This window comes from Aptenodytes forsteri, unplaced genomic scaffold, assembly GCF_000699145.1.
Source record: "Aptenodytes forsteri isolate BGI_AS27 unplaced genomic scaffold, ASM69914v1 Scaffold180, whole genome shotgun sequence".
NCBI classification, from domain to species: Eukaryota; Metazoa; Chordata; class Aves; order Sphenisciformes; family Spheniscidae; genus Aptenodytes; species Aptenodytes forsteri.
Genome location: NW_008795486.1, coordinates 898,743 through 925,857, shown reverse-complemented (window position 1 = coordinate 925,857; position 27,115 = coordinate 898,743). Strand labels below are relative to the sequence as shown.

At 37.4% G+C, this 27,115-nt stretch overlaps 1 protein-coding gene across 4 annotated transcripts in view; it reads left to right on the top strand.

Annotated features, from left to right (window-relative positions):
• Positions 1 to 27,115, top strand: part of DLG2 (discs large MAGUK scaffold protein 2) — a 1,087,547-nt gene that overhangs the window by 636,307 nt on the left and 424,125 nt on the right. For all 4 annotated transcript variants that reach the window (XM_019472611.1, XM_019472613.1, XM_019472612.1 and 1 more), the window contains one exon: positions 16,502 to 16,554. In XM_019472611.1, the coding sequence (XP_019328156.1) occupies positions 16,502 to 16,554 (53 nt within the window). The remainder of the gene's footprint in view (positions 1 to 16,501; positions 16,555 to 27,115) is intronic.

Here is a 27,115-nt window from a genome sequence, read left to right as displayed (position 1 = left end):
GCAAGCGGTTGTGTGGTGCGCAGTTGCTGGCTGGGGTTAAACCATGACAGTCTATCACAGTCCTTTTGGATTTCTCAAATTTACAGGACAAGGTACTCTGTAAATTAAACTTTATTTTATGAGCTCATTAAGAAATGCAACAAACAAACTAACTGTCACAATTTTCACAATGTGATCCATTTTGTGTCCTAAAATATAATGGTTTAATCATTAGCTATTCAAATTGATGAAGAATTGGCTAATTATTTATGCTCCCACTTTTAAGTCTTCCACTTTTCTGAGAAGCAAATGGTACTGATCATGTTGTGAGATGATACAAACAACTGTACTGGGTGAAACTAAAGGTCTATTCAAGCCATTATACTAAATAATGTACTGAATGCTTATGGAAGGAGTCTTAAAGGAAAGGAAAAGTTACCTGCTCCTTGGTATATGCAGTTCATATATTTCAGAATTTCCACTAAATCAACATGTTCATTTGGTCAAATAAGGTATTTTCTGAAATATGCTTTGCAGGGATATTGCATTTTAGTTAATACTGAAGTATTTTTGCAACATTTAATTAGTGTAGAATTTTCTCATTAACCAAAGCAATAGTAGGTGCAGGGGTGGGGGGGAGAAGCAGCTCTCAATCTCCCTTTCCTCATCTCTACTCTGCAAAACTACATAAGTTTTGTTGCAAAGTATTCTCTGGGTCTTTTCAGAAATCACTTTGCTCAGAAAAAAAAATACAGTTTTTACCTTAGGCTGTTTACCTTTTTTTTCTTTGAAAAATTTTACATCTTTTTTTTTAAGAAACTGCTCATCAAAAATGTACTTATGTACATTGTGAAAGGCTTTCATGTTTTTTTAAATAAAATACTTTGTTCTAAACCAGGCAAAACTTTATGATTTTTTAATGTTTCTTCTTTATTTTCTTTTTTTATCAGTATTAGTTGCTAAACTTTACTTGATTTTTCAAATATTTTTGGTCCTTCTGACATTGTTTTTCAGTTAATCTTGACCGTGAGTATTTGGAGTCCTAAAATGAATTGTTACTAGTAGACAAAAAAAAGTTTAATACACAGGGAAGGACATACTGTTTAAGGCCACTTGTTTCCTACCCTCGTCCCTAGTACGATGTAGTTTTCGATCTCTTTCACCCCTTCTTCTTCTCTACGAATAATTACTTCCTACTTCCTTTTGGAATTCCATTTTTATGAGAAGGTGAGGAACTGGGGAATATAAAAGTTATTTCCAGTATTTCATCCTTCATACCTGCTATTTCCATTTCATCATGACTGCCTAGCAACTCTGACATTCGGATTTGCTTTAGAGCTTCTTTGGCAAAGGTTGACATCTAGTTCCAGAAAACCTGTGTAAAGTCAGCCTTTGTGTGAATTGTCTGAGCAGACAGCCCGCACGTACGCTGTACCCTCCTCCCAAAAAGACGTTGTCGCTAAAATCTTGACCTTATTGAAATCTTCAAGATTTCTGTGGGCTTTGGATTTTACCATGGGTAAAACAAACGTGCCTGTCCGCTGATGGATAGAAGTCCTGTCATTTCTGCAGTATGATAATGCCACCCATAAGTGCAGGGAAAAGAAACCTGAACGGGTAAAGAGAGATCTCAGTTGTACAACATCCTTTTAAGCAATGGAGGCTGGAATAGCATCCTTTGGGAGAGATAAAAAATCATCCATCACTATCTTGTGGTTGTTAGGGTAGTTTTCTTGGATTTAGTCACATTAAACAAATTTTTGTAGGTTGATTCTTACGGTTTGTCAGCAAAAGTCCTTGCAAGACTTTTTCTCATGCCAATTCTGTATGCGGTATCTTTCAAATTTTCCCTCTTTTCGTGAACATATTCTGGCTGTGATTTTAAGGGGGTCTGAGAGTTAGGTGCTTGCTGCATTGGAATATAAATATAGGGAGATCTGAGTTCCACTGAGAAAAACCAGCTGTGAACAATTTAGTCCTAAGTAACACAAAAGGAACATTTTAATTTTCACACATGTATTTTCACTTCTGAATAGTGCAACACCATCGAGTTAGGCAGTTGCACGATTATCCCAAAGTGAAACAGCTGTCTCAGCTCTAATCTCGCCCTCCTATCCTTCCAATGAGGCTTTTTGATTAACTTTTTATTCTTAGGATAGCAATTTGTACCGAGGATCTAATTAAGAACTTTATGTAACATAGCCAAAGTCCTCCTTTTGCAAGTCTGTCTCACCTCAGTCCGACTAATCTTGCAGCTTTCGGTATGAAGCATTCTGAAATGTCTGATATTTCGAGCTATCTCTTCTGGTTGAAAACAATTTCAGCTATTGAGAATCGGGAACAAGATTCATTTGATTCTTTTGTCCTGGTAAGGAAAACTGTAACATATCTCTGAAATAAGGCATGTTTTTACAATTTAAAATCTGAGAGTCAGGCTTCTTTTGGGGGGGTGGAAATGGCTTGAACTGAACTTCTCTGTTGAGCTGAATGAACTCAGACCTCTGACCATAGGTGTTCTGTGTTTCTTACTGATGAACGGGCGAGTGAGAAAGAACAGCCTTTAATAAAAGCTGGTGATTTCTGGGGAGAAAATGCATAGTTCTATATGTCTGGAGTTAAAAGATAGTGCCAAAATTTCTATTTTATCATTACTTTAATGACAAAGAAAAGAGATAGCTACATTACATGTGATTCTTATTTCCAGAAAATTATGTAATTGAGATATAGCTTTTAAATGAAGGAATATTTATCAACTGTATTTAATAAATATAAATTGAACATATGGGTATTACTGCTTATCACCAATCACCAAATGACATACAGTAATATGATATTGTATATGCTGTATAAAATAAAACAATTAAGTTGACTGATCTCTTCTATGTTTACATCAATATGCGTTACTAAATTTAATCATATTTTACTTTCAAATATTTTGAAAAACATTTTACTTATATTAGTGTCGTGCACTGGAAATATTTATTTTCCCATATGCAGTAGCAGATGCAGGATGATGCTTTCGGTGACCTGGTTAGGTAAGCCATGCTGGAGAGCAAAGAAAAGAGTATCTTGCTTTCTTCCGTGTATCTTAATTTCATGTGAAATATAAATTTGATGGGGTATCTTTAAATGAAAGTACACTAATATCGTGCAGAAGAGGCATGTATCTGAACTGTTAAGTATATTACCAACAGTCTGAAGAATTATTTAGGTACTAACTATATCAGCTCAGTATTGAGCTAATAAGTAAGCAAATCTAAGTGCCTTCAATACCAGATGGGCTGATAACAAAAGATGCTTGGACCCGTGTTTGTGTATGAGTAGAGAGTTTATACTATAATCGAAGAAAACATTTCAAAAAGTGTCACAAAGCATATAGTAGCATGTGAAGGATGGGCTGACTTTAACTTTGGAGTCTCTCGATTTCTCCTTGTTACCGCTGCCCTAAAAAAACTGGTGCCTCCTGCAGATTCTGCGTTCTTCTTGCTGTAATATTTTCTATGTCATTTTTCTCCTGTTCCTCCAAAGCACACGATGTTCCCATTTCTTGTCCTCCCAACCAAACATTTATTTAGTATCAGGGTCAGGTCTGCAGTGGGGTTTTTATGTGTTAGTGCTCAGAATTGGTGCACCTGCCAGTGAAGTTGGTTAGCTTTTGGAAAGGACCATCAGATTAGGTGTTAATTTTCCCCAGACGTCCTATGGCGAAAGTCAGGATTTACAACAGGCTGAGAATGGTAAAGATGATATTTCTGTCAGGCATCATGATTTACTGGATGAGGGGGATATGTTGAAAATTATCCATTTCATTTGGAGGGTGGAATTGGTGCCTAAAAAGCTAGGGTAGGAGGAGACTGGATCTGTCCAAAGGGTTCTTTGGTAAAGGCTGCCTCGTGTCTGAATGTCAGTTGCATGAGATAGATGCTGAGTTATTTTTTGAGGTTGAAGCACTGTTGTACAGGCACAAAGGAAATCTAAGTTGCTAAAGCTGAATATTTTGAGGACTGCATACTTGGATTCCAATGCCTGTATTCTACCTACATCCTGCCTTAAGCAGCCAGCTCCTTTTGTGTTTCTAGATGCTATGCTTAGTCCTTTTCCAGGTGTTCTCTCCTATCACCTGACGTATAGTGCATAACTTCCACTGCTAATTCTTTGTCAGGAAATGTTTTCTTTTTCCTTCCTAACAGTAATCAAAGCTTGTTTCTGAAAGCCCTTTCCTGGAGCTTTTCCATTAAAAACAGAGAAACAAAACACCATCATACCAGAGACAGACATCCAGGAGCTGCTTAATATTATTGTTGTTGTTGTTATTATTATTACAGGAAGAGGCTGCCTTGACCTTATGAACCACTTAATGTGCCACTGTTTTGGGGGATCACGTAATGCATGAAAGGTTGTTGTGACATTTGAAGTTCCTCTAATAGATTTGCAACCCGTCTTCTCAATCTTGGTAGATCAGTTCCGACAGTTTTTAGGTTTTATGTTTTTGTGACTGTTACATTCGTTGTTCAATACACTGACAGTGAAAGGTCAATGTTGTCTCTGTGTACAAGGAAGGTTGTTTCATTTTGTGGGATAAGTGGCTTCTAGTTATAAACATTCACACAGTAAATCCAGAAAACACAGAACTCTCCTAGCCCTGTCCGGGTCACTGTTGTTGATGTATATGAATAGTAGCATCCTAGATTGTTGTGTCTTACACAGCAGAAAATATGTCTTGAAATCAGTAACTAAAAGATATCCTATAATCTAAGAACGATCATATTTCAAAGTGGCTCCTTGTGTTACTTTTTGTGACTGCCTCATCGGTAAAAATGCCATCTTGCTTGCTGCTAGATAAGTCACTGTTAAAATTGCCCCCATCTATTTTAATTCAGTCTAAGATAATCATTTTTTACTCAGTGTTTCTGCATCCAATTCTAGCCAGAACAACACTGTTTAGAAATGACAGAATGTTAAAATGTAAAGATGAGGAAAGACCTCATGGGTCATGTTGCCCATCTGCCAGAATGTGAGTACTGTCTACAAGTATGTATTTTAGTGCTTAGTCTAAGTTTATACAAAGAGTTTTAGGCAGTAGGGCTTCTATCTCTCCTCTAGGGAGATTATACTATAGATGATGAAATTGCCACACAGTTGTATCAGTGTATAAAATCTGCTTGCCTGCCCCAGCAAGAAATTGAAAAATATTCCCATGTTAAAAATAGCAAAATATTTGTTGAAAAACAGGCAAATATAATTTTCCTGATTTGAAGTGTTTCTCAGCATCGTTCATAACATCAAAGAATTTTTTTTACATTTCTTCTTTTTGTTTTTAGTCTAGCTTCCTAACACAGTTGTATCAGTGTATAAAATCTGCTTGCCTGCCCCAGCAAGAAATTGAAAAATATTCCCATGTTAAAAATAGCAAAATATTTGTTGAAAAACAGGCAAATATAATTTTCCTGATTTGAAGTGTTTCTCAGCATCGTTCATAACATCAAAGAATTTTTTTTACATTTCTTCTTTTTGTTTTTAGTCTAGCTTCCTAAGTCTGTCTTTTTAGATTATACATACCTATTTGCAGCCTTAATCTAATTCTGTCAAGTTCACAAGGATGCTCTTCCTTTGATTATTTCTTGACAGGAATTGCCTTCATTTTTTTTCTGGACCTATAATTACTATTTAAATGAGGTGTATTTTTAAGGTCCTGTACGAGTTCTTTGAAAGACTGTCAGTTTTGCTGTACCCTCCAGTCATGTTGTTTGTGTTTCTCAGACTTATAGTGGCCCCAGGCGTTTTCTTTACTTAAGCGATGACATATAGTAGAGCTGCTTTTATGGCAGTGTTAGTACTCATCTCAAGTTCAGTCCCTTTACACGGTTTCATTATTCTACAAACCTGTGGTGCCATGTTGCGTTGATTTTGTGTTTTGAAATTTTTTGGTAAATGCTATTTCTAAGAATTAAGAGATTGACAGCAATAGCATCTTAGTAGACTATATGTTAGCAGAAGATGTAGCTGTCCCTCTCTGTGGAAAGCTCCTCTATGAACAATAATCAGTTGTTACTTTACGTGTTTCTATTTTTACACACTAACTTAACTTTCCTTGTGGCTGCAGTACTGCTTCCACTTTCTCTTTGTTGCCTCTGCTACTCAAGCCAACATTTTCTTTTATAACTGAAGACCTTGTTCTTTTACTTTCTTCTGCTGTTGCAGTCTCACCTCTAACACGTGATTTGTAGATTTACCAGAAAATAGGATGAATATATAAAAGATACTGAACAAATATCTGTTCTACAGTGAAATTTCAGAAGAAGAGGTGTGTTGCAGGCAAAGCAGACTGGACTTGGGGAATTTAACTTTACTGCCAATTGACATAAACATTTTATCATCGAGTTAAGTATTGAGAAACAAAGAAGATAAACAGTTAAACTAACACTGAGGGAAAACACCTCTTTCCCAGGCTCGGCTTCACTCCAGACACCTCTCCTTCCCCTAGTTACCATCGCTGGTCACACTCAGTCCCTCCGGTGAGGCGAGGGTGGCACAGGGAGTCGGAGTCGGGGTCAGGGCGTGGCAGTTTCTCTCTGCTGCTCCTTGTTCCTCACTCTTCTCTTCCATTGCTCCTTCCTTCTTACTTGTTTCTTCTGCTCCGGCATGGGCCCTCCACGGGCTGCAGTCCCTCCAGGGTGTTACCCGCTCCGCCATGGAGTACCAGAGGTGCGACTAACTTCTTCCGATTGGTTCAGAGGTGCCACCAGCTTTGCTGATTGCCTCAGCTGTGCCCTGCGGTGGCTCTGCTCTGGAGCCGGCTGGAACCGCCTGTGTCCGGCACGGGGCAGCCCCGACCTCTCCTCACAGAGGCCGCCCCTGCAGCCCCCCGCTACCAAAACCTCGCTGTTTGTGCCCAGTACGAGGTGGAAGGCAGGTAATAGGAGCTTCACATTTCAGCAGGATGTAGTCCTTAAAAGGGGCACTTGAATGTAGCAGGTTAAGGTATAACAAGATACAAAGACTAGAAATAGGACTTTTTTTTTTCCTCTGTGCAAATTTTTAAACTATGAGGGAAATTGGTCCTAAAAACTAAAAGAAAATGGCGTACGTGTATTTTCACCATCTATCAATCGAAACAAAATTGCATCATCCTAAAGGGAACATTCTCTTTTTTCAGTCAGACCTGATGGTATTACATGGATTCATGAGGAGAGTCCTTGCTAAGCTCGGCAGCCTGTGACATTCCTGCTGGGTGCTACAATCTAAACAATTCTGGAAAAGTGGCAGTTTTAGCATGCACTGTCCTGCAGATCACCCACCGAGCACCCAGTCTCTCAGGCAGAAAGACCTCAGTGAGAAACCTGAGATGAAAAATGGTTGGCAAGCCCTATAGTAAGATACTAAATAGTTGTAATTTATGTGACAGTGCATCTCCATTGAGAAATGCATTTTATGCCACATGAGGCAAAACCTTGTAAAATGCCTGACTTGCCCTGAATCCTGGATAGCTTCACTATATACACCGATGTTTCTTATCTTTCGAAATAATGTACTGTGAGTGCAGTCGTCCTGCAATGATTTAGGGTTTGAAACAAGCTGTCAGCAAGTGATATATTTGGAATTATTTTGTTAATTTTATTCATCACGTAGTGATTCTGGGACATGAAAGGGACACTCTGGGACATCAATTAAAACTTTTCCAGAGGACATTAGGTTAGAAGTTTACTTCTACTGACATAAAAATCAAACCCCTCTTTGCTACAGCACAGCCCAATTTAACTTTGGGTTTGTTGCAGGCATTAAAAATCAAATTTAATTCTTTAAGTTCTTCTTAAATACTGTTAAATATACATTCATTAAGTGAAAGCATTTGGCAAAATAGCTTTGCTCCTATACATACTTAGCCAGAATCAGTGAGTTAAGCTGATGCATTTTATGGACCACAGTAACCCCCAAGCTCTTCTCCTGACAACTTCAGTGCTGAAACAGGATCAGTGGTGATTTTGCTACTCCTGTTATACCTGAGAACCTTTCTAAAACTCTAAAGATGCTTTCTTCTGTATTTCTTATTCTTTCCTCTCTATGGAGAGTTTTAGCCGTAGCACCAGTAAGTCTTGGTCTCTTGCCAAGCAGAGGTAAGTGCTCTTTGACACGGAGTCCATTATTTCTGGGCTGCTGTATACAGTGCTCGATGTAATTGATTAGTTCCTGAAAGCAGGTGGTTGGTTCTTTGGAATTTATGTTCTGACAATCCTCTTGAATAGATAGTGAATTCTGTTAAAATAATTTCCCTATTTCACATTTAGTTTTACATTCACTTTTTTTGTTGTCTTCATCTGCATTGTAATTTTTAGTCCATTTGTTTCTGTGTTTTTGAGGCTGGTTATAAAAGCCTCCATGCAGGAAAAAATGTTACACTCAACCTGCAGGTACTTCAGGCTGTAAAAAGGTAACAGAGTAAGACACTGGATAACTGCTTTGTGAGCTTGGTGTACCATGATTTTAAAAGTAAAAAGTCATGCCGTGGGCGATGCAGCCTTCACTTTTGAAGAGAACAGAGGGATAGAATGCTGTGGGTTTGCTTTGGTTCTGTTTTCCTCTCTCTGGAAGGAGTTTTATCTTTGTGCACATCAAGGCTGAATCATGCACTTGTAGCATGCAGCTGGGTCAAACAGGATGCCTGAAAACTGGGTGCATGCTTTTGTCCTGCTCTGTGTTTGAGTGTATGTGTATGCATGTGTATGTGCATGTTTGTATGCATATAGGCTTTTGTATATATACAAACGTACACACACACGTCTTGTTTCTGTAAATGTTAAAACCAATTGCAGTGAAAAAAATATTTTTCTATAAATGTATGAAGTAGTCTACACTCCTGAGTAATGCAATAAATTAATATATTTTCAGGTTAAAAGAACTTGACAGGTATTTGAGATTACTTTCCTGTTCTTTTTGTTGTGCAGCTCTTCTTGAGGTTTACACTGTTTTATAAAAAATCTGCACCAATCCATGGTTAATAAAGCTAATGCTTAGGCAAACTAGAAAAGTTAAATCGTTAATGTTTAAGAAAAAATGGGAATGCTCAAGTCAATGAGACCATTTACCATTGTTAACAAGTCTGTGGATAACATAAGCATTTTGTGTTACTTTTTTTTTCCTGGATTTTTAATTTCTGGATATTTAGCTGATGTGCTTTAAAAATAAGATACAAAACAATCTGAAAGCAGAATATTAATTTGTTTAATTGGTTCTAAAATATTTTTGCTTATTATTGCTTTCATGAACCTGCTGGCTAAATGCATGCACGCTCTATAAATCCAGCCAGGAGAAAAACAGAACTAATATCGAGTAGAAACATATTAGCTTACATTTTGACTCTATTGAAGCAGATCAATGTTTTACTATTAATTTCAGTTATGCAGGGCATTTCACCCACAAATTTTTAGATCTGATAAATGTAGCAGAATGCCATTAAGATGTTTAAAATGAAAGATGTAACCTGTTTTGGTAATTTTATAGTATAAAATAAGTTAGCTTAGTTCTTATGTTTTCAGTAGCATCACTCCATAACACTTTATTTTTGCAGTGTATCTTCCACTAATATAGATCATAGTGGCAAGATTTTTCAAATATTTCATCTTTTTATAAAATTGTTATGAATGATATAAAATCTGAAAAAATATATACATATCAGATGTCAGAGTTTTGAAGATAATACGCTTATGAAAAGACCATATGGAATGTGTTTCTATTTTTCTTCTCGATTTTAAAGTTTCCATATCCAGACTTAAGAACATACCAGAAACTGGCATTGCCTGGATTGGTTAAAGCTGTTATTTTCTTAAGGGATGTGCTTTGACACAGACTTTGGGGAAAGTTCTGAAGCACAGTGGAGATCAGACCAGAGATCAGAGCAGAGATCTGTGTAATAAATGAATGTTATGGCCCACTCACTTTCAAAAGGCCATGAACATGTGCTGAAGTGGTATATCTAAAAACAGGATTTAGGCCTAAATTTCTGTTCAAAGGTAGAGCACTGGTGTAAGACACTTTGCATCCATTTCTTTTGTGAGTCAGTAGAGATGTGATAATGGGACCTCTGTGTGAGTCTTAGTATGGCATTTGGCATCCTAGAATGAGACAGATGGATCCACCCTGTCTAGTGATAGGAAGGTTATCACCTCAAAATTTAATGGGTAATAACATTTAGTTGAATAATATCTTCACTGGAAATTCAGATGTACCGTAATTATCCCTCATTCTCTATAGAGCTTTTCCCATTGACATTTCTGTGTCCTTCACTTGATCTGATATTGGGCAAAAAGTTACCATCACGTTAATCATTGCTAATTCAAACTGCTAACAGGCAGTATCGGTACAGGTGAAACTTCAGCAACTGTAAAGTAGGTGCTTTCTTGCCATTCCCTCTGGCAGCCTGTGAATCCACACAGAAATGTTAGGAATTCCTTAGGTCTAAATTCTTTTTTGTTTAAATAATGCCACAGCTAATAAATAGGAAATTATTCCTACAGATTCAGTAAAAACCAACGCAAAACCCCAAGCCCAAAAATAAGGCCACGTCCTCTGAAAGGCACTATTTACCTTTAAATTAAATGACTTTATATGAGGTTGCACTATATATGTAGGGAAAGGTCTTGAGGATTTCTTGAGGCATTTTTCTTCTATTCTTGACAGCTGCAGCCTGCAAGCAAAGCTGCTTTTGACTTCTGTTTTATGTCTCTAAGTAGAGGTAGGATTGTTTGCTGAAAAGTCATTCTTTAGATGTTCAAAGAGGCTCCCTGTCTTTTATATTTTCTGTTTAATAACAAGCAAATGACTTTTTCTCCTTCTTAATCTTACAGTTTGTAATTCAGTGATAAATACGACCAAAGGTTCTGTGTGTTCTGTGATCCTGAGGTCTCATAGCATGCCAGAGAATTACTGTTTTGACATCTAAATTATAATTTAATCTTTCCTACCATTGTGTCAATGTAAATCTATTTCTTGCAGTTGCAAAAAGAAACTTTTGAAAATATGAAATTATTTCAAAATAATCCCACATTACCTTCTTAAGGCCTCAGACAGTCTGACACATTATATCTGAGAGATGCAGCGTGCCCTATTCATGTATAAATATAGGGGCTGCTCCACTTCATATTATTAAGACACAAAATGTTATCATTTTGAAGTAAAATAAAACTGCAAGTGAATGTTCCAGAGGGTGTTTTAGAATTTAGGGCTGGCTACCTGGAAAGATGAGCCCTTAACTCTGACGTACAGTCCGCAGAGTCAGGTGTCTGCAAAAGATGATAATAAGCCTCTGGCAACTCAACTTGCTTTTTAAATGGTAATACATACACTGTTGTATTACTCTAAATTTCACCACCACTTTATTTTGTGTTTACTTAAAGATAATAAGGTAGATAATGATGGTGATTCCTTAACAGGAAAACAGGCAATTGAGAGTTCTGAGTCAAATTAAAATTGCAGCTAGGAATAAGTATAGGTGGATAGTTTCAAAATTATCACATACTTGTTTTAGTGTTTTCTGTTAAGAAGTCATGTGCTGTGCTAGTTATTTATAAAAGTTACCATATACCTATGCAAGTAGTTTCATGGTCTGGTGTTGAATACAGCACTGCATAGTAGGAACAGTAAAAACAAAGAGTTATGAATGCTCCAAAAAGAATGAAATTCAATATAATATGGATAGTCTATAAAACTGTGAATGCTGTAAGTAAAACCAGTCAACCAGGATAATGCTAGCACTCGTGGTAGAGGGAAAGTTCATCTTGTCTGAGAGGTATGAGTCATGTCATGCACTTGTAGAGAATTTGGTAGCAGAGTAAATGTTCATGAACTAGACCGTGTGCCTTTTTATTCTCTTTCTACTGGCTTCAAGTGCTTTCACTGTATCTTGCTTTTAAGTTACACTTTTGGTAGAAAAGCAACTAGACTGTCTGATGCGCTGCAAGCAGAACAATCTCATATATATTTGTGGAAGCAACGTCTGTTGTGCTCAAGTCCTTTAAAAAGAAGAAAAAAAAAACCTTCCTCCTTTTTTTTCCCCCAAAGCTGTTCAAGTTTTGTCCCAGCTGTCAGTGTGATGCCTTTTCTTCAAAGCACAGAGATGGCTCAGCTGAAAGCACTGCTTCTAGTCAAGGGCAGGAAAAAGGTCTGTGCAGGGAGCAGTAGTTATAAGGCTGACAGCCCACATGGTACATTGTCAGCATAATATAATACTTAATGTATAGGTAAGGATTAGGGCAGAAAGGAAAGTGTATGAGGAATGGGGAAAACGGGATCACTCAATTCACTACACTCAGTAAAATTCCCTCTTTTGGTGATTGGTTTGGATTTATTTTGCAGCTGCAGAATTGTGAATATGTTCACGAAGGCCTCTTCTCATCTTTAAAATCTGATTGCAAAGTCTGGGAGCCCTCTGTATGCTACCTGACTTAAGAAAGGGCTGTCTCTTTTGTGAACTAATTACTACTGATTCGAATTCATCCTGCAAGTTAGGCAATTAGACATGTAAAATTTTAAAACTCCCTACATATAGATAGATTCTTTAGTTCTTGCCAACCATCATCTCTCTTAAAACTTTGACCAAATTAATCCAGTGTTGCTAGAGTTGTTTTATAGCTGGAAAAATCTAGGTAAAGAGAAATTAAATGTCTTGTTTCAGACTGCAAAGCAGGCCAAAGGGCAGAGCTAGGAATAAAGTCATTACCTTTGTCTTCCAGAAAGCCGTTTCTTCTTCTCACCCAGTCTCAAACTTAGATAGTTTATATATGTGTGGGTATATAGAGTGTGACAAATAAGAGGCAGTGCTGTCTCAAAGACACAGTAGGCAGAGATTCTTGAGAGAATCTGGAAATTTTTTGTGTGCATTTGTTAATTTATGCACAATTGGAAGTATTCTTGATGAGCTGATGAACTGCTATGATAGATTTGCCAGTGTTCTCTCTAAGAAGTGCACAGGTATCTGGATAACTTCTTTGAGAATTTGGTGAATCAGTGCATGTGATGTGTTTTTAAGTCAGAATAGATATAGACGCATCACCCGGGAAGGTAAAATCCTTCTGACTCCCTGTTGCTACTGTTCTTCTCTTGACATATCCCTTGAGTAACTTCACTGTGATTACAGGACTGTTTTGATGCTATTGTGTACTCCATGGCTAGTACCACATTTAGGGTTCTCTCCAGTGGTTACAAACTGTCTTCTCAACTCTGCATGATTAAAGCCTCCTATTTACTTTAAAGCATGACCTACAAACAGGACACAACTAATAAAATCAGCTCCATTTCCTGCACTTAAACGCAATGTTGTAGCTCAGGATGTCAGTGTTCTTCAAAGTACCATATATTAGAGAGACTGAAGCAAAATGTTTGTATTAAATCAGTTTTCTCAGTTAAAAAAAAAAACAGAACCCAAATCACCACACAGACTCGCTGTCCCATGCATGCACGCACACATACACATGCACGCACACATAGAAATGCATGCACACATACACATGCACAGATAGGAACAGGAGGAACAGAAAAGGAAAATGCACTGATGATATTTCTTGTGTGTGAATGGTTATAGTCACTATATCCATCTGAAACTATTGCTCTGTGAATTTTCTCATGCCCATCTGTCTGATCAGGATGAGTACCTCAATAGCAGAAAATCATCAATTTGATAGTTGAAGTTCAGCTCTTCTAATCAGTAAACAATACAGCAAGCACTGTGTTAAAATGAACCCTGAAAGATATTCTTGCTTGAAAACCAGTTCTTTACTGTAGGCTCTGTAGGAAGGCTAGGCAGGGAAGGATCACACTATTCAAAGGAGCAGCTTAAATGCTCAGACTTTTGCCGTGGAAGGGGTGACGGGCCAAGTGAGAACCTGGGGGTCAGGGTTAGGTAGGAAGCTAACAAATGGAAACATCCTGGTGGGTGTCTCTCAAGGCTCATGAAGGACAGAGGGAGGTGATTACAAAGAGGCAGATTAATTTACGAAGTGTAAATCATGCCTTGCCAACCTGGCAGCTTTCTGTGATGAGATGACTAGCTCTGTGGATGAGGGGAAATCAGTAGGTGTCATTTGCCTTGATTTTAGCAAGGCTTTCAGCACAAATTCTCAGTCCTGTAGCCAAATGAGAGAGAGAGTGAATGGATGGATGTACTAGGAGATGAGTGGGACGCGGTCTAGACCACCAGAACCAAAGGGTAGTGGTCAGCAATTCAAAGTCCAGTAACTGATGGCAAGTTACTTGTGGTGTTTCTACAGAGTTGATACTGGTGCTAATGCTGTTTAACATCTTCATTAATAACCAGAATGATTAGATAGAGTGCACTGTCAGCAAGGTTTTAGATAACACCAGACTGGGCAGAGCAGATGATACACTGGACAGTTGCCATTCAGAGGCATCTCAATAGGCAGGAGAAATGGGCTGAGAGAACCTCACGCTTCATTAATAACCAGAATGATTAGATAGAGTGCACTGTCAGCAAGGTTTTAGATAACACCAGACTGGGCAGAGCAGATGATACACTGGACAGTTGCCATTCAGAGGCATCTCAATAGGCAGGAGAAATGGGCTGAGAGGAACCTCACGAAGTTCAGTGACAACAGGCAGGAGTTCCTGCACCTGGACAGACTAAAAGATGCAGCAGTCCCAGCCAGGCACGGTCCGGCTAGGCAGCAGCTTTGCACAGTGGAGCACAAGTTGCACGTGAGTCAGCCATGTGCCCTTGCAATGGCGAAAGCTAATAGCAAACTGGGCTGCACTAATAACAGCCTAGGCAGCAGTTTGAGGGACATCTACTCATCACCTGTCTTTAAGTGTATTGAGCTAAATACTCATGTAAGTAAAAACTATGATTCTAAAAAGGAAATCCTTTGTTTAACCTTCAGTGATAATACAGTTAGAAATAATTCCATATGCCTAAAGCTAAAAATATTGTAATCAAATGGCCTTCAGCTTTTATTTATCACTCCGAAGTGTCCAGTGTTATAGGGCACAATGGGAATAAATGGGTATGGCTGTATATCTTTTCAGATGCTAAGCGTTTTAATATTGAACTGTACCTTACTATGATAACTGATACATGCCATGAAATGTATACACACCAAATTGTATGCATTTCATTTTTGGTTTTTTATTCACAGGTTACACAGTTGTATAGAAATAATGGCATTAATCATCAGTAGCTGTTGAGCAGTAACATACAATTTCTCTGAGCACAGAAATATTTTACCATAACTACACCAAAATTAGAAAGAAACTGTGATATTCTCAAAGTATTTGAATTGCTGCGCTGCTGTTACATTCTTAATTCAGGTTATGTTACTTAGGTTTTGAAATCCTGCAGTGAATATTTGACAACAGAAATATGATCAGTGTTTTCAGTAGTGCCGTAATCATTCCTGCCATGCACAAAGAGACCCTGCAGTCTATACAAGTTTAAAGTACAGACAGTCGTTCATTGGCTAACATACAATGTAGATAAATAGAGCTACTGAGCTACTGTGCTAAGCATTAGTATGTTCATTAGCCCAACACAATGCCTGAAGAGTGTTTGCTGACCAAGCAGGCGTTAGTCAGGCAGAGAAGGGATGCCCTCCATCCCTTTTTGTACTACACTGACTACGTGTTGATCCTTCTCCTGAGTCCTTGAGCTATTAACAATGCCATCTCAGCAGTCCTGCCTCTGTCTGACATTTTACTTATGGTGAGCAGCTCTACTCTACACTTTCTCACAGCTCTGTAGTTTTCTCCAGAGTCTGAGCCAAGATTATGCAGCTGGGTCCAATCAGAGCTCGGCCTTGGGTCACCACTGCTGAACCCCAGTGTGGGGAGGGGAAGAGGTTAGGGCATTTCAGGTGTCTGGAAACTAGCCTGGATATGGGCTTCATCAGTAAGTTAAAGATCAGGTTGGGCAGATTTACAGATTCACAAATCTTTTTAAACTGGGTCTATATTTCAAACTGAACATCAGCTGAGTGCATATGAGCCATGCAGAATATATAGCTTTGACATAAATATCATAGTATACGTGCATATACATATACTACATACCTATATAGTAACGATAAGTAGTGTAAACATAAAAAGTTGAGGTTTATCCTCTGTAAAGATCAGTTGATCATCTTGGATTTGCTCAAACACAAAAAGTGGACTTGTAAGGTAAGGGAAACTGAAACCTTCACACCCAAGGTCCCCTGATTGTAACTTGTAAGTAAGTACATCATGTTTCTTATAGTTCTACTAAAAAATGAATGACTAGTTATTATATATTCAGGATGTGACCCAAAGCCTAATGAAATTGAAAAGAAAGACGACAGTGAATGGTGATTTGGAGGCTGAGAATCTATTTCCTTCATCCTCAATTGATTGAACAGTACCCAAAGTTATGTACTGTTATACGATGTGAATTCAATGGAAAGCTAGGCTTTTAGACTTTTAATTTAATGTATCATTATGGGCATTTCAATATTAATGAATTTCTGATTTTTAAATTTCTTTTCTCTTTTTTTTTTTTCCCTTTCAGCAAGCCCTGCCCCTATAATTGTCAACACAGACACCTTGGACACAATCCCTTACGTAAGTATTAATTTTTTTAATAATAGATAGAATTTGTTTATTTTCCCGCAGAAACTCTGTTCAGTATTGCATAGAAGTTATAAACAAATCTTACAATTAATCGTGTCTTTTACAGTTACACGGTTAATTCTTTTCTAGAAGAAATCAGGAGTGATAATTGCACTCAGGTGAATTATAGCATATTATATACACATAATTTGTAGTTTAAACTTCAACACATAAACTGTAACTTACTAAAACTAGCCTTTCTTTGAAAAAAACTGATTTCATTAAGCATTTCCTCCTTACCAGTAACATAAAGTATGAATATTTCCTTTTAGAGCACCATGCACCTTCCTAGATTATTAAGAAGATATCTAGATGCACACTGTAATATTAAAATGGTGCAAACAGCTCTTCATTTGTCTGTCTATATTCCCTTTATAGATGAAAGCTATTCTTGATAAATAACAGCACAAACTAGATGACCTCATATTTTCTTATTAGTCTCTTATTTTTATGACTTCTAGAAAAAACAATTTTACCCTAAAATAAATGCATGTTTTCATTAGAGTTAAAAAAAATCTGCTTTTCTACAAGCATTTGATATCATTGTCATTTTAGACTGTAAAAGCAACTATGGTTGAAGATGAAGGACACAGAGAAAGACAAAGTTAATACATAATAAAGAGAGTAACAGGCTTAAACGATTGGAGGCAAGAAAAGCAAGTAGTACGAAGCTAACCAGACAGTATCTAATCTTTCTCCTTGCATACTCTTAGTTATGTTTTTAAAGCTGATAATTAATGCCTCTCATCTGTCGTGTTTTGTCCACATCTGTTTCTTATGATACCAACGCATAAGCCTAATTATTTATCCACCTACACCAATCATATTGCTGGGTTCTGTCTTTTAGAAGGCTATTGATGAGGAAGTTTAATAGGGGTTGTCCTGGCCAGCTTGTTTGTTTCTGACAATTCATAAAACTTAGAAATTATTGTGCAGGACATGTAAAGATGACAGCCGAGAGCAATTTAGAATGACACTGCTGTAAAGCAGAAGAGAATTAAATCCCTTGTGGGGAATTTCAACCATTGGGAAGGGTGGAAAAGTTAAATAAAATTTCTCTGTTCATTTACATTCAGCTTTCTTAAAAGGCTTCCTACCATTTCTAAGTCTGTTTTCCTTCCTAACATCAGAACCGTCTGCTCTGGTCTCACTTTCAATAGGTCTGGCTTTTCTTCTGTTTTAATGAGACATTTTACACTTAGCATTCTCTAGGTCTACCAAAAGGGACATTGTGAGCCCCAGTTCTCATTTCCAGCGCTGGACCTGTGCCCAGGATACTCTGCAGCTACGGTGTTAGAATTCCTAAATACAGATGCAATTACACCAGTGACAAGATGTTCAATCAATATGATTTATTCCCATAACACAGTCTATCAATAGTTATACACTTTTATACCACTTTTATACTAGTGTTCCTTTCTCTTAAAAAAAAAAAAGGACAAATGACCAAACACATTCAAGAGAAATATTGACAGTAGACTGAAAAGTGCCTGTGGGCTGTTTCAGTCTCCAACACATGATGTGAACTAGATAAATAAACAGAAGGTGCTTGTAAAAATAGACAATTCTGAATTAGTCACCTTGCTCTTACTCGGTGCATGGGAAGAGTTATGTCCTTTAGATATGGGACACAGCAGAGCTACCAGAGGGACTTATTTAGACTAGGCAATAAGGAATGTCAAGGTGAAGCATATCTGCTGAGTCCAAGCCAACATAGTGCCCCAGAGGACATGGGGTCTTTGCTTTACAAATAGGCATTTCTTTCTGATCAGGATTTGTATGTGTGAACATGCTCCAAAATGAGAAAGACAGACAAACATGGACAAATGACCTCTTCCTCCAACCTAATATTTGGGAGAGTGAGCTGGGAGACCTGTTTTTTCCTTCTTGCTCCCAGGACTATTTCAGTTTAGTTTGGTTCAGTTTCATTTGATAGTATTTCCTCTGCTAGGAGGGTGCTGTAGTCACTGGGCCAGATACATGTTTGCCTGTGTGTGCATCCCCTCCTGGCTCGGTGAACTTTTCAAAACAGGTTTACAGACAGTAAGTGATGGGTTGACTCTGCTGTGGGGCAGGGAGAAAATACAAGGAAGGCAAGAAGAGTTGTATATTGAGATAATGACAGTTTAGTAGGAAAAGCAAAAGCTGCACGTGCAGGCAAAGCAAAATGAGGAATTCATTTACTACTTCCCATCAGCAGGCAGATGGTTAGCCATTTCCTGGAAAGCAAGGCTTCGACATGTGTAGCAGTTACTTGGGAAGACAAATGCCATAACCCTGAATGTCCACCCTTCCTTCTCCTTTCCCTGAGCTTTTATTGCTGAGCACGACTTCATATGGTATGCAATATCCCTTTGGTCAGCTGGGGTCAGCTGTCCTGGCTGGGTCCCCTCCCAACACTTTACCCACCCCCTGCCAACTTGCTGTTGGGGGAGGAAGGGCAAAATGGGAAAGAGAGAGCGCCTTGATGCTGTGCAAGCTCTGTTCAGCAATAGCCAAAACACTGGTGTGTTACCAACATTGTTTCAGCCACAAATCAAAGCACAGCGTCATATGGGCTACTATGAAGAAAATAAACTTCAGCCCAGCCAGACCCAGTACAGCCTATAATACCCTGTGGGGCCTATAACACAGCCTACACCACCGCGGGGTGTTAGTGGGGCTTTGCCTCTCTCTTAAATATTTGAAAAGGCAGAGGAAAATCTTCCAAAATTGGATGAGCTAAGTGTATGATAAAGCAGCCATCGTCATATCATTTATCTTACAGGAAATATAATTTAGCAGATATGCCCTAAAGTATTGTTTTCAGACAGGTCAGCTCAGAGAGATAACAGAAAGCTAGATTTAATTATTATTTTGAAACTTGAACATGAGTCAAGCACCTGCCTTTTCAGCACTGTCAGGACTTCCAGACATGCCTGGAGGAAGACTGTAAATGCCTAGGGACATCTCTGATGAATGTTTAAGTATTCTTAGAGTTAGCTAGCTGGTTATTTAAGCTTCTGAAAGGTATCATTCTTTTTTAGTTACCACAAAAACCCATGTAACACTATAGGGACAAATTATTTTATAGATCAGAGAAGCCAAGTTCCATTATGATATTTTCTGTCCAAAGCTGAAAGCAGCCATGATGTAAGTGGGCATAGAGTAGCCGATCCTCCCTCATAACTGTAGCATGTCTAAAACACCCAGCAGTGCTGATCTTTGGGGCTAGACTCATCTTAGATCCCTGCTATTCAGCTCCTGTTGTCAAGCCCCAAAGCATATTTGGAGTCCAGGAAGCCTCCTATGGGGGGAACAGGAAGAAATTTTTAGATCTTACCAATAGGACCATGTTTCCTATGATCACATTCTTTCTCTCATATCCTGTTTTTCTCTAGTCTTAGATGCTTGTCCTTTAATTCTTTCATTTGAATGTGTATTCCACAAATCTGAGTACCATTTGTCAATTAACTTGTTAAATAAAATTAAAAGGCAAGTGGGTATATACACAAGTGATACATCTCATGGAAATTTTTGACATATTAGTTTTTGATTTCTGACTCTTGGGGCTTTTTAAGATGCTTTTCATGAAAACTGATTAATGCTATCTACTTATGTTTTTGCAAAAAAAATGCTGCTTCAAAAAAAATAAAATATATATATTTTTTACTTATATTAAAATCTAATTTTTCTTAAATAACTATAATTTTCACTGTATTTACTATAACAAAGTTAAGTAATCCACTTTATGCCGTGTAGAAATTATTTTCAAGTTTTAAACACTGGAATAAGCATAAATTTGCAAATTTTGGTGAATCAAGATGGTCTTGATTACTTTTCTCTGACATTAGCCACAACTGATAGCCTGATAGATCCCTAAATAAGGTCAGGCTATTTTCAGTGTTGTTACATACCAGATGGAGACTTCTCATGATTTCATTTAGCTGTTGGCTCAGCAGCGCGAGACACCTGTCTCATTGTTTGGTTTTAAGCAATGTACCTTCAATGCATTTCCATTTCAATAACAGCTCTGCTCATCCTCTCTGCCATCTTCCTTCAAAAATTCCTGACTGTTTTCAGAGAGGTGGGCTCACAGCAACGATTAGCATTCACAAAGCATTTTCAAACCTAATGTTTCCACTGGTCCACCAGAGAGAAATTTCCTTTTTACAGTTGGTATACAACTGGTAAACTGCGTGATTTGTCTCATTAACATTCTAATGATTTAAATTCATGTAATTAAACCTTTTGATACTGTTGACATTCTTCAAACCTTTCAACTCAATAGTTTGGGGAAAAAAAAATCATCCTGTGAGGGACTGTTTTTCATCAGTATGCTTTTCTTAAATGAGATAAAAGAAAAGGCCTTATTCTATCATACTGTATGTTATTCCTTATAGTTTGGGCCTGCAGTTAATAACAGAAGAAACAGTTAATTAGCTTTGTTTCTAGGTTCAGAGGCTTGAAAACTTTGGCTTGCCAAGCTTTGGACGTGGGAATAAATTTGATAGGAAGCTTCGATGGTACAAAACGAATTATTCTGTGGCATTTTAAGCACAATTAAACATTTGTGGGAGTTTGTTTGTTCTCTATTCTTTGGCTGTAAATTTTAGATCTTTTTGTATAATGAGAAGCATTATTTTAATAACATATGAATCATCTCAGTTTCTCTGTTGCACAGAATAAGCCTTATTTATTTCTTTTTTAGTTTCCAAAACACAGCTCCTGCACAGGGAAGTGTGGGGACCATGATGATGCCAAAATGGGGAGGTTAGGAAACTTTTCAGCTTTCTTCTCTGTCATCCCAGTCAGCCAGCGCAACCTGGATTTAGCACATTAGAAGGAGGTACATAAAGGCATAAACAAAGGCTGCAAAGAAAAAGAAATTCTTCCTATTCTGACTGTAAAAAGAATGGGGAACATTTGCAAATTTCTGAGAGACAGTCAGTGCTCCAAAGGCTTTCATTGGGTAATATGAATGTAGGCACAGCCTAGACCTAAATAAGTAAATTGGAGGAGGGAGGTGGCCTTATATAGTTCTACAATAAAACATAAGTCATGTGGCATTACATAATGAATATTAAATTTCATATATAACTATGACTGATGAGCAAATTCTTGAAGACAATGGTAATAGAGGAGTAAAGAGACATTCTTGTCTACAAAGATACAATCTGTATTTTCACAAAAGTAGGGAGCTCTTGGATTTGGGATTTTTTTATTAATGAGTGTATTAAAATATATAAAAATATCAACATATAAGTATATATTTTCCCATTGACTTCTCTTTAGTATAAATTTGTTGCTTCTTCCTTAATTAGTTTGACCACAGTCTTGAAAGTCAGATTGCACATCTTATTATCTCGAATGACTTTTATGTTTTCCAGATTGTTAAACACCAGTTTTGTTTTGTTCGTTGTTTATACTCATCTTTCAGTCTGTCAGTTAATGTGGATTACAATGGAAAAGCTAAATCTGGTAGAGCTCTGTGCTAGTTTTTAAAAGCTGCATTGTCTTGCCTTCTCTGTTTTGGCCCTTGAATTGTATCACAACAATGTTGTTTGCCCTGGCAAATGCTGCTGTGTTCTGCATGTCATCCTTTCTGCAGTGGGATAAGAGATTTTTCTTTTATAATAGCAGTATTGACATGATTGATTTAAATCCTGTTTATAAAATACTTTGAGATCATTAGCGAAAAAGGTACTACATAACACAAGACTAATGAACTAGCATAAAACAATTCCCCTTCAACACGCAAAGATAAAAATATCTTCATCCTGCTATCTGATGACTTAATTGGATTTTAGTATGATGGATAGCAGAAAAATATGTTGCTGCTGTCCGAAACCCAAAGCAAAAGTACAGAATTAATCTTATGAATCTAGTTTATTTTGCCTCTATATCATATCAATTGCTTTTCTACCTGAAAATCAATATATTTCAAACCTTTTCTTTTAAAATATACTGTTTTAGAAAGGCACATCTTTACAAAAGGGGCCAAAGTGATTTTGGAGTAAAAAGTCAGTGTTTTTACTGGGTTTTCCTTTTAAATTCTGGATAAAATTTTGAATATTTAAGCCTCATCAAAGACATAATTTTTAACTAGAGGGAAAAAAAATTCTTTAAAGTAAAATAACTTCAAGATTTGGGGGGATTTCTTTTCTTCTCCTCAGGAATGAGAACTACTTTGCATATTTGAGTGCTACATATCATCTTACATAAAAAATCAGAAAAGCTTCACTATGTCTGGATGTAGGTAGAAATATCAACATCCTGTCAATCTATCAAGTAAAAGCATTCCCTGGTCACATATCTAATTACTCCTTCACACTTTCATTCTGCTAAATTATAATACTTTTCAATTACCTGTGAATAACCCTAGCCTTTAGATTCAATCAAGAAGTTCCTTCTGTAGACACTTGATTGAAACATTGCCATTAGCGGACTGGGAGAGAGGAGCTTATTGAACTGTAAAGAGAGCACATCATACACTTGTCCGTGTCCCTTTGCTTCAGGTGGACGCAGCATAGAAAAAGTGTAATGCCTCATACTTTTTGGATTTGGACTATTTAGAGTGCACGTACTCTTAGCATTTTAGTCCAGATCATGGGTGTGCTTGAGAAGCAAATTCCCTGCATTTACCAGTCTTTAGTTCACACACTGGAGCTTATGAAGCAGGCTTTCTGACAAAAAACGAAACTCGACAACGGGCTTCTGGATACCCTCTGCCCACTATCAGGCAGTCAGTTCTTTGGGTGACACTGAAGTAAACCCCCTGAAAGAGGCGCCGCGCTTTGCTTTTGCGAAGTCTGTTCCGGTTGGGCCGCTGCTCTTATCCTCGTAGCCTCTACTGTGGGGAAGCCAGCAAGGCACTGTTCTATCAGTTATTTTTATCACTTTGAGAAAAATCATATACACTTTTGTGGGTGTAGGGATGTGTGTACATACCCCTCCTCTACGCCCAGCTATATTTCATTTTTAATTTGTCCAAGATAATTTGTCCATGAGGTTGGTATGTGCTGCAGAATGCAGAGTGTCTGTTAGAGTTGTTTGAAGCACTTGGAGATTTGAGTCAGCCTAGAATTGCACGGCCTGAACTGACCTAAATTAAATGTAGTTTGAATTTGTTTTTGTCTTGCTCTCCCTGGCCTTGAATTAGCTTTTGCTTTTGTGTCATTTTTGATATATTACACTACAGACCCACAGTTAACATTACTGGATTTTGTAGCAGCAAGCTAAAATCAGTAAGATCTGTGGGTTTGCAAGGATCCAGTGGTTAACATAACCTCTTGAAAATATGCTTTTATAGTACAGTCCATGGTCTTAAGCCATCAAACCATTGCCTTCCATAAATGTTTCTGTTCATTTTAGGGTTTTTTTTTTTTTGCATAAAAGGCTTAATTGGGATATATATTTAAGAAGTTAATAAAGCTCTTCAAGTACACAAGACTATTTTTCCACGGCAATAGCTTTATTCTGAATTACTTTGTCATGAAGTCACAGTTCTGAACTGAATTGGGAAATAGAGTACAAGTGAATAATTACTTATCTATAGACTTAATTTCTTTGTGATTTGAGACAATGGTGCTTGTAGGTAGATTTCACTGTATTAGAAAGGTGTAGAACTTAACTGAAAGCTGTTTTCAAAAGTGAAAGAAGAGTTAGCACAGATGTCATTATCTTAATTGTTTTAATTATACAAAAGGAAGAAAGAGCTTTCCCGTTCCATAAGACTTCATTTTGGAGGACTTCAGACATTAGTTAGGCAAAATTTAGAGTGCTGTTGTCAGAGACAGACGTATTCCTTTGACCCTGGATAACCTAAGAAGTAAAGAGAAAGTAACAGCTCAGTATTGAAGAGAAAACTAGTTTTGATGAAAAGTGGAAAAGAAAAATGTTGGTTTCATGCCTTATTGGAAGGAAGGGCTTTTAATTTCTGTGACGCTTTAGTCCTTTAATATAAGATATATCTGAAATTTATTTTACAAGAACCCTTCTTTGTAATTTTAAGGATATTTATTTTTTATGTCTACAATTGATTGATGTTTTGCTTTGCAAACTACCTCTTAAAGTTCAGCCAAGGCAAGGTGGTTGTTATCCTGGCAGTACGTAATGCAACATTAGTAATAACATTGGCTAGAAAAGATTTCCTTCCCTTATAGTCTTTTATGTATTGCTCTTAACATTATCCACTGCAGTTTTTATAGGAGGGGTTTTTCACATTATTTATGCTAACTTTTTAAAATTTTAGAATAGCTGTACTGCGTCCTTACTCTTTTCCTATAGCAATATAAATAAATCTGAATGAACATCATTTTGCTTTAATAAAAATGCAAAATTAACCATTTAAATTCTCTCTCATTTTCCCCCATTGTTAGCCAGGGATTAGCTGGTCCATGCCGTAAAACTAACACACCTTTAGCGCAGTTTCAGGAAACGTTCTGAAGCAAAGTCCCTACTGTTGCAAGTTGTGAGTGTTGAATGTTTTGGAATGTGACTCATTTCTAATCCATATTTTACATAATAAAAATTCATGCTACTTTTAATATAGTGATTTGGTGAATCAGCCTCAATGGTAAATTATATTTTTAATCAATGTTTAGATGACCTAGCTTTCTGCATATAGTAGCAAACCCAAATATATCACAGATAATATCTGTTTTCCTGATCCTAAAAATCCCAGCTCTCATAATTTTCTAAAGAAGATTGACTTAGTTTGAGGGTAATAGAAAGTAAAGATGCACACATGAGATAAATTTCCACTTTGTGGAGATTATTAATAAAAAGAAATGACAACTGAAGTGAAATTTTTTGTATCTTACATTACCATATTCAATCAGCTGTCGAGTGATTTGTGCGTATAAATTGTTCTGCATGAAGATGGCAACAGTTTAAATCTTTGGATTCTTTTTAGTCATAAATTATTTGTGCTGAATATGTGATGTTTTCTGTTAGCTAGGCAGAAAACTTCACTTTATTGGATTTTGGCAAGTGTGATTGTTTCATTCTTTACACAGCTTAATTGGGCGGTAGTGTGGTCATAACAAAATTAATCTTGTCTAATGTCCAAATTCAGGACTTAGACTTTGCAAAGGTAATGGAAAGGTGAGCATAGCACACTGGCTTTATCTTGAAACTATTGAGCAATAATAATTTTTCAAATAATGCACAGCATACAAGGTTGATTAATCACTCTGATTTCACCATCACCTTTCTCCTTAGTAGAAGCAGATTGCTGTTATCTTAATAGTGGTCTTTCTTACTCTATAAATTGTAAAAGTCCCCAACTGTTCATATGACCTCCTGTTATTCCTCCAGAGGAGGACAAATGTAATTTGCAGCTGGTGCTTTCAATACTGTTTCATTTCTTTTTAGAGGCATTGTGTATTACTTTGAAGTTTGTTTATAAAATAAGTCGGAGAAGTGCTCCTCTTTCGTTCTCCAGGCATTTGATTTTCATGTAGAAGGACACAAATATATTCTAGTTTATGGAACATTTTTTCATATACCTTGACATTGTTGAAAGATATCCATCTTTCTTTCAAAATAGGGACCAATTTCCAGGAGCCATTCTCATGACTTAAGGAGTCTGATCTCATCAATAAGACAGGTTGGCACCCCCCAATCTCATCAATAAGACAGGTTGGCACCCCCCAGTCTCATCAATAAGACTGGGCACCCCCGTTTCAATTACATGTCTCAATGAAGCTTATATGCAGACCTATTGGCGGAAAATAAATGATACTTGACTTTCTACCCAATTCCTGAATTCCACATCTTTTTGATATTTGGCTGTACCTAAAACCTAGTTAATTTATATTTTGTAAGCATTCCCCTGCTTTACTAAAGTTAAAGCTTTAACACTGTATATAGTTTGCCATCATATATACTTTGAGCACAGTTTCTTACTTCCAGGTCTCTTTCTAGCTGTTGTTCTTTCCCTGCCAATTCTTAGTGAAGAATAACTCAAAAAGATTACGAGAATAGCTTTCCCTGTCACATTTTTAATCTTTCTGCTTTAGTGAAAATAGGAGGTACATAGCAATGAACACGAGCCTGCAAAGTTAAGCAATTTTTTTCTCAGTTTAGCCTTGCATTGTGTTGTAGTCTGTGATAGCAAAACTTACTATATCTGCAATACGTGTTCATGAATTATTACATGACGTTAGGGGGTTGCTGAGTTTGGTAGCCTGATAGAGGCGAGGCTGCTGCAACTCCATGTCGCAATGTCCAACCAGTAGCGAGGCTGAGTGTGTATTCCCAGTAAGCACACATGAACAGGACACGTATACACTATACACATGGCTGAACAGAACAACACAGACGCAATCGGCACTCACACAAACAAAAGCACCACCAATGGCCTCATCGTGTGTCGTTCCCCCACCCCTCATATGTATGTATATATACATATGTACAGTGTGAAACCTGCCAGTAGCTGGATTTAAACACTTGGTCAACTCAGTAGAGCTGGCCCCAGATCCTTGTTGTCCCAGATGCTGGCACCTGGGTGTGCAAGCCCTTGAGGCTG